Raw genomic sequence first — 8858 nt, forward strand, 5'->3', positions numbered from 1 at the left:
GTTTCATTAATCAATTATCAAATTAGTCGTTTGGTGCAGGGCAGCCCTATTGTAGTTATCCCATGTATAAAAAACGTGTTATGCCAGCAACCCTTGCAATTTGGGATTTTATTTTTGGTTGGTAGACCTCGGTGAGCTGGTCATTTCAAAAGTAGCTCACCAGGCAAAAAAGTGTGGGCACCCCTGATCTAAACCATCAGAGGCCAAGCAACTCTTCAAACTGTGAAGTGTCTAGTGGCTTGATGGAAAGACAAGGAAGGAAGCCACGACACTGCCTATTCATCTGTAAGGGAGACTGTGACCGAGTCACTTTATCAGCCAGTCAGAAGATTTATAAAACCACTGAAGCACAAAGGCATTCTTTAAGCTTGAGAGGAGAGATTGGGCTGGTGTGATCCCATAAAGCAGCTGGCAAAGCTTCTCTTAGCTCGTGACTGACAAAATGCTTTACTCACTTTATTGCATTTCTAATGATATAACATTATAGTTGTCTCTCCTCAGCTGAGCTATACCTGATGTTCTACACCTTACAGTCTGCCCTCCGATATTTCTTTATAGGGCTGGGCCACTCCCTAGAGGTGAGGTATATTGCCTCATAAGTTAACTTATCAGTTGGCAAAATCAATCAAATGTGGTACATTATTCTTTATAATTGAATATACTTAATAAACAGCCTACATCACAACTTTCCATAGGGTTTCATTTATTGAAGGGTGTATTTCAAGCTTGTTATGCAATTACATTTTTAACCAAGATTTGTTCGAACAACTTTTTGACTTTAATTGACTGAATTTATTTGAAAAGTGGGCATATTGCCACTTGAATACTACTGTGTAATATATGGACATACAGTATATATTTAAGAAGTACAATATAAGAAAAGCACGTGTTTCAGGTGTGGGCCATATTCCAATTCCATTATACTTTCAGAATTTGCTGAGGGACAATTCAAAATGGACCATCAGCCGCAGTTAGGCCGTAGTTTGGACAGCGCTGGATTAGACTATAGATCAAAGATTGAGACGATTAAACTCTCATCAACTCACAGTTACCCTGCAGAATGTATCAGCTCCTTACCTGTAGATGGCGTAACCGCACCAAGTTTCAGTGGCCCTACCACAGAGCTCTGAGTATGACATGTTGCATCGCCCTCATCCTTAGGGCTTTATCATAGTAACCATCTCTGTCTATGTGCATGTCACAGCGTTCCTTTTTCTCTCAACATGACAGAAATCGGAGCCTGGATGTCACATCTGGAAATTATTCTATGAGTGGTCTTGTTGTGTTTTTTGTATTATGTTGGATCGGGTCCTACCTTCCACCATTTCTGCACTGAGAGTATGAGCCACCACTGGGGAGGGGTCCATGTATGGCAGACCCACTGCAGGACCCAAAGCAGCCCAACCTACAGGGGGAGAGCCAGAGACAAGAAATTATAAAATGATTGTTTTCATTTTATTGCTAAATGAATGACGGAGAAACATCTGGTGACCCATTTTCTATCTCTGATTCAAATGCCTTTCTCTCCTGTGTGTTTGACTCAATAACATGTGAAACATTTTATTTTCTAGCTGGATTAATTTGAAAGCTACTTTTTTTGATCAGGTTTTTAAACAGATTGATTTATTTTTTTGTTTTGTCGGGATATATTTTGTGTTTGCTGTTGTAATACTCATTTGGGCCGAAGAGTGAAAGTGAAGTATTCATGTTTTACTGGTTAGTTTTAATATCTCCATGCACCATTTTTCTCACATGTCAACTTAGAAAAACTATTTTTTCCACCTGTTGCACAAATTAAACAAATTAAATTGAAGAACTTTTATTGAAGATCAACAGTTTTTAAATCACAAACACAGGAGAGAAAGCAATGAACCAGTCTTAGAGCACTTCAGTGCTACTGTGAAGAACTGTAACAGTGGTAGTGATGATGGGTCACCCTACCACATCTTAAATATTGAAGCGTAAAAGACTAACCTGTGTGAGCCAGAGGATCAGGCTGAGTCTGTACGGACACCTCTCTCAGAACCTTTCTGGTTGAAGCCCCCCTCCTCCCCTGGTGGGAGGAGTTTCGGCTGCTGTGTGACTCGGAGGATCTGCTGCTGCGTCTCTGACTGCCATCAGTTGTCCGTGAGTTGCAGGAGCGCCTTGTGTCTGAGAAAGAGCTGGAGTAATCTGCTCCTGTTCTCCTACAGGACGAATCTGAATCCGAAGCCTCCTCTCTGATCACCGACCCATCCTCCTCTTCCTCTTCATCTCCCTGCAGGTGCTCTGAAACCTGGCTGTGATCCGTCCTGCTCACACTCTCAAAGTCACTCTGATAGTCCTCCTCCTCCTCCTCTTTCTTCTCCTTCTCTTTGAATGGTGGTCGTTGTTGATGTCTGTTAGAGGATCCAGGATCAGTGGAGCTGTGTTTGACTTCTCTCTGTTTAGACTGCAGGGAGAAAGAAAACACATCAGCCTGAGGAGGCCTTCAGGGGATCCACGAGATCCCAATATAATAAGCAACGTTTTACTATCATTCTTTACACAGTTTACCAACTAGTCGATGCATAAGAATGGCTAATTTCCTACTAACTGTTTTCCTTCCTAATTGTATTCTGTGCCTCTACTGTGACATGTCTCCATGTTTTAAAGGGCCCATGTCATGCTTTTCCGGTTATTACCCTTGTGTAGGGGTGCACCGAATGGGAAATTCTTGGCCGAAACCGATACCGAAAATAGGAAACAGTTGGCCGAAAACCGAATGCCGAAAATTATTAATAGAAATATATATATATATATAATGTATACATTTTTTACCAATGTTGTTCAGCTACCTGATTATGGAAAAAGACATGATTATGGCAAAACTTAACTTAACTTAATAATCACTATTATGGGTCCATAAAACATTTATTCAGCACTTTTGAATGCATACAGTAGATTAATTCCAAGTCAAGTGAATTTTCTTTTCTCTGTAGGATAACTACAACAAAGTGCATTCAAAACAAAGCCAAGGTGCTTTAAAATAAACATCTAGGCCAGTAGGCCTACAACAAAATAGTGTAATTAAAGACTAACAGCCAGGCCTTCAACAACAACAAATGCACCTATAAGTTTGGTAACCTAACGTGTTGTTGTGATGACGTAATCAAAACGCGGCGACAAGCACGGCGCGTGACCATGCTCGCGGCTGGCTCACAGCCAACATGTCTGCCGCTTGGAGATATTTCAAAATATCAGAGAAAGAGGCGCGGATTGCGATTTGTAAAACGTGTTCAGCTGACATTTCTCGAGGGGGTGTAACTGCAAAGACTTTCACCACTTTGGGATTACTCCACCACTTGAAATCAAAACACCCGGACAAATATGCGGAGTATGATCAACATAACCCTGTTCTCTGACATTCAGTGATATTTTTTCGGTGCTAAAATCCTTTCGGCCGAAAGGGCCTTTTTAACCATTTTTGGTCGTAAATTTTCGGTTGCCGAATATTCGGTGCATCCCTAGTTGTGATACTAAAATGCACCTTGAAGCAAAAAAAACTGAAATTAAACATGCTCCCAGTCTATTAAAGTAATAGTTTGACATATTGGTCATTGATCTTTTTCTAAGAATAGACTTAAATATTTTTTAGTGAGTGAGATAACAAGAGCAATCTCATGCCTGTGCGAAGCTGCAGTTGGGACGGGGTTAGTCTAGCTTGGCAAAACCAGCATGAGTAAGAGAAAATGGTTAGACAGGCTCTATTCAAAAACACAGATGTCCTGCTGAAATATTAGAACAAGTCTGATGATCATCATGAAGTGTCACAGGGGGAAAGTTGGCTCATGTGGTTTGCTCAGGCTCTCTGTGAGGCTGTTATGACGTGAGATCTATCCAGCGAGTGTCTTTCCCACAGGGACGATATTCATTCACTCGCTTTGTGTGAGCTAATCCCTTTCTCTACGCTTTGTGGCTGAGTGAGGAAGGCTGCTGGAGGGACAGAGACATTTCTTTTTTTTGTGTGTTTATCAAATACATTATCTCTCAATAGTCTAGCCAGCTGCTTCTCTTAATAGCACAAATTAAGCACAGAGCCACTTCATCATTTGTGTGTCTGGTACTTAAATGTCCATGTACTGTCCCTATTATTTCCCATATATTGAATTTACTCACACAGCCCACACAAACGGACTTGCTCTGTCAATACGGGCGAGTTCATTTGATTGTGTGCAGGAGATGCACTGTTTTAAAAAAAAAAAAATAGAAAAAACAATTCAATTTAAAAGTGTAAAGCAATCTCTGTTTGAAATAAGATCATCTTGTATTAGTCCCGCAGCAGGGGGATTTGCATAGGCATCTCTCATAAAAAATAAATAATCAGAATGTATTATATATTCAAAATAACCATAAATATAGAGACTGTATGGTTACATTTCAGATTTAAAATTGGTATGTCAGAGCCTCTCCCCTAATTATTTTTAGAGTAACCAGATATACATTAAACAACCTTTTTTCCTTTCTTTTGGATTAATGCGCTGTTGGCTATATATACATTATACATTCCCTATGGTCTGTTTTGGCACGGATACTCTAGCATTAATGCCAACTATTTTCAGCTCTGTAAATAGTGCTGTACTACCACCTGCTGGTAGGCAAGCTGTGAACTGCCCACATACAGCAGGCCCACCCTATGGATCTACATATATTAATAATAATAATAATAATACATTACATTTAATAAAGCGCTTTTCCTGGTGATCAAAGCACTTACAAGCAAGTAAAACAAAAATAACAACAAAAGTAGAAAGTGCTAAGCTAGGTGGTTGACTCATCATACCTTAAGTCATGATCCAACATGTCATGATAATGCATGTTGCTTACCCTCAAATAAGGGGGTTCATCTGTGAATGAAGAAGAGTGGTGTCTAGAAGGGATCCAAGAGATTAAACGTATTACATTAAACTATAGGAAGCTTCATTATCACATTAGGGAATTAACATACGTGACCAAATAGGTAATTTAACTTTTTATTCCACAATTAAAACCTTTTTTGTGCAAACAGCAGTAGTAAACATCTTTTAAACAATATTATAAAAATAAAATTAAGAACAGCTATACACCAGCTCCTTTATGCCGTTTTGAACCGTTCTCATATGGTGTAACACCGGCAAAGGCATCTGAAGTAGTTGTTTGCTGTGCATGCAGACTCAGAGCCTGCATGTCAATCCACTCAAGTACCCCTGACATGAGAGCCGCGCAAGTTTTCCTTTTGTAGCAAGCAGCAAAATAATTGTAACATGACGTGTTTGAGTTAATTTACCTACTTAATATCGAACACCCTAAAAAAGAAAACAAATAAATAAATCGCACGTCCCTGCGATGTGAATATCGCGCATGCGCATATCGCGGTTATCGCCATGACACGGTATATCGTTCAGCCCTAGCTGAGATGGTACATTTCTTTTTTTACCTGTAAGACTGGGAATGATTCTACTTGACTTACTTGGCCAATACACGTTCAGTCATATTTTTACTATGCACATCTTTTTGTAATTTATTTATTTAAAAGTCAGCTTTTCAATTTACGAGGTTTGCATGAGATAGTTCGTCCATCACCTTTATCATTAAATCATTTCTCATTCCTGAATGAAACATGTTCAGTGCGTGGTGCTGCAGTTGGAAAATGAATTGGTTTGAAAAGGTTTACGGCGCATTCTTGTGCTTCATCGTCTGAGACTTGAGACGGAGTCATGTGAGAGTTATTGAGGTCAAAAGCAGTCATAAGAGTTTATACATTCACAGAAATGATGGTGTGAATTGTTATGAAACAACTGGGGTAAGGATTTTAGGATGAAAGGAACTGATAAGCATTGTTTAAATCCATTCACAGTAAGCATATTTATGAGTAAGAAACACAATATTTTACAGAACAAATCTCAAATTAAACTGGGAACAGTTGGTCCATGTGTGGCTTATTCCAGAAGATGGTTCGAGGAAGTGGGGTGCTGTCCTTCGTCCTATTGGTGCTTGAAGAAAGACTCAACCAAAGTACACCACAGTGTGGACATGAGAGAAGTGGATAACTGTTATTCACCCTAACATATATTTAATGACTGTAAATCGCATGGTTGGTTTGTAGTATTTAAGTGTGATTGTGGTTGATGAGGTCTTGTAGGAGCTCATGCTTCTCAAACAGGGCTTAAGGGCAAGATTCCAATGATTTCAGCAAACATCTATTCCTTCTGAGTAGACTATGGTTGCCAAATTTGGGGAATATTCTAGCTGGGAACGTTCCGTGGGAATGGAATTATTGTGAATGAAGTCTAATTGGAATATATACGGATTATGTGTACGGATACACTTTTTACCATATCAAAAGGAGACATAGTCCATTATCTTGCCTATTCATGAATTTGATACAAACAATGTTAAATGACCCAATGTGTTTTCAATTGGACTTTCAGAATCAGAAACTAATTATCAGTTTAAAATAAATTGTCTTTTTCACAAATCTAGACAAAAACGAATTTAGAGAAATGTATTCTAGAAAAATGGGCTACATGTCCCTATAGTGGCTCATGAGAAACACTACATGACAGAAAATACCTGACATTGTTTTAGGCTTTGTTCAGCAAATAACTTTTTTTATTTGTCTTTTTTAAAATTACAATTTATTTGCCTTATTCAAATAAGTTGTCATTTAAAAATAAATTAACCTTAAAACAATTCCATATTGGCTAATAAAGCCCACATAACAGTTATTATAGGCCCTGCATTTAAGTGATGAGCACTCTGTGAGCATAATATACTTTACAACCATATGACATTTAAGGTGTTAAAAAACATTGCTTTTTTGTTTGACGACAGTGAATGACATTAGAAAAGCACATCATGATTGCAAACTCTATCAGATGTCAAATTAATGTTGCTTTAGTGAAAACTGTTTTTGTTAAATACCGTACAGAGATGAAAGCGTGCAGATTGAATGAGGCTTTGTGTTCAAAGAAAAGCAGTGAGCGACTCAGCAGGCTTGTTGAGTCTGGACATGTCAGACACTTCAGGGAACAACAAAGTGTTTGGGATTAATTGGTGGCGTTCTGGCAGAAAGCGAGTACTTGACATAAATTCAACCCTACAGACGGAGGTCTATTCAGGTCCTTAATGGGAGTTGAATTAGTATTGACTGAGTCTGCAGTAGTTTCCACCAGGTGGCAGTGTATACCAACCAGTCTTAACAATAATACACTGTACTGATTAAGCATTTGCCTCTCAGTGTTGTCTTTCAATAAGTCAGCTGTTTTTTGTTTTTTTTTAAAAGGATTTTAGCAGGACGGTATATTTTGGCTTCTTGGTTGTCAATTTTTTTTAAAGAGCCTTTAACAGCTAATTGCTATTGTAAAGTAACTGTGTTTTAAGCTCAGGAGGAAGGTTTTCTGTTAGTATCCCATATATATATTTTAATAATTTGATATATTGAAGAAGAAAACAAGCTTGTGTGTACCTTGTGACCCCCTGTCATTAATCAGCTTTTCTCTTTTCTTCCTTTCATGTTTTCCTGTGGCCTCCCCTTTTTGCTGCAACAGGTAAGACTTTTTTTCTTTTTAAATAATTCTATCACTTTTATCTAAATAGATGTGCCCTATGGCTGCAATAACAGTTTGTTCTCCTTATTAATTCATCTGCAAAATATTTTATAGATGAATCCATTTATTGTTTGGGTCTATAAAACGTCAGAAAATAGTAGAAGAAATTGGGCCAAAAATATTGTGTTTGAATACTATCTAACCGATATGGCTTTTTCAAGGTCGATACCGATTATTAGTAATCAAGGAAATCGATAACCGATATTTGGATCCGGTGCTCCTTTTTTGGCGGTGGGTGCGCACCAGTTATGTGCAGCCCTGAGAATAACACAACTTCTTTGAAATGCCTTTTTAATGTTTAATGAACTTTTCAACATCTTAAAACTGGTTTCTTCTCTGTGACCCTGAGTAAAGTAAATGAAGTAAAAATAAAACTTGTTCTAAACTTCTGATATTTGAGTCGCACTCATTTAGTAGTCCCAATTCAGCAGCACCAGATTGTGGTGCAGAAAGCAGAGTTGCTGCGAGGCTCCACTAGCAGCCGCCCCAGTCGTTCCAGCGCGTCACAGTTTCTCCGCCGCGAGACGCTAAAAAAGCCGATACCGATAATCTGTGAAATGCGGAATATCGGCCTCGATAATCGTCCAGGCCGATAATCCGTCGTCCCCTATTGAATACGATAAAATACAGAGAAAAGCAAGGAATCTCCAATCTTGAGAGGCTGAAAAAAACATTAATGCAATTTCTGCATGAAAAATTACTTTAAATGATTATCAAGATATTTGGCGATTCATTTTTTGTCAACCGGGTAATGATTGCACCAGGTTATAAGAGAGCAGCATGAGGTTATCCTGTTGTCTGTTGCAGTCAGAATCACTTCTGATTCTCAACTGAACATCCTGAACCAACTGTCCTCATGTTACACCTAAAGCGGTGAAACAGTGGAGAATCTCAAGAATTGCTTAATCAGACAAGAGTGAAGAGAGTGCATGAGGTTGCTTCCTATGTAGATCCCAAGTCTGCCACTCGTCCAGTTGCTCCTTTTACTTGACACAAATGACAAAAAGCATGTAAACCAAATATAATTTAAAAGGATTTGAAAGGAATTGCAGGGGAACCTTGAATTGAACTCTGATTTGTCACCAGAAGATGGCGTCGTTGTTTCCGGTTACTCTTTCTGCATAAATGTGTTGCTGGACACGTTGTATTGGCATTTCTTACCACGTGTTGGAAACCATTACTCCGTTTAGCTGCATTGTAAATTGGTGAAACACGCTTTTTGTTCATGAATTTTGGTCACCTATTATACTC

At 38.7% G+C, this 8858-nt stretch overlaps 1 protein-coding gene across 1 annotated transcript in view; it reads left to right on the plus strand.

The window, feature by feature from the left end:
• Window positions 1-8006, plus strand: part of LOC104964895 (TSC22 domain family protein 1-like) — a 17640-nt gene extending 9634 nt beyond the window's left edge. Inside the window, exon 2 of the mRNA XM_010793795.1 lies at window positions 7548-8006. Within this exon, the coding sequence (XP_010792097.1) occupies window positions 7548-7551 (4 nt within the window). The 3' untranslated portion in view covers window positions 7552-8006. The remainder of the gene's footprint in view (window positions 1-7547) is intronic.
• Window positions 8007-8858: the final 852 nt, after the last annotated feature.

The sequence above is a fragment of the Notothenia coriiceps genome, unplaced genomic scaffold (assembly GCF_000735185.1).
Source record: "Notothenia coriiceps isolate Sejong01 unplaced genomic scaffold, NC01 NC01_scaffold00037244, whole genome shotgun sequence".
Taxonomy (NCBI): Eukaryota; Metazoa; Chordata; class Actinopteri; order Perciformes; family Nototheniidae; genus Notothenia; species Notothenia coriiceps.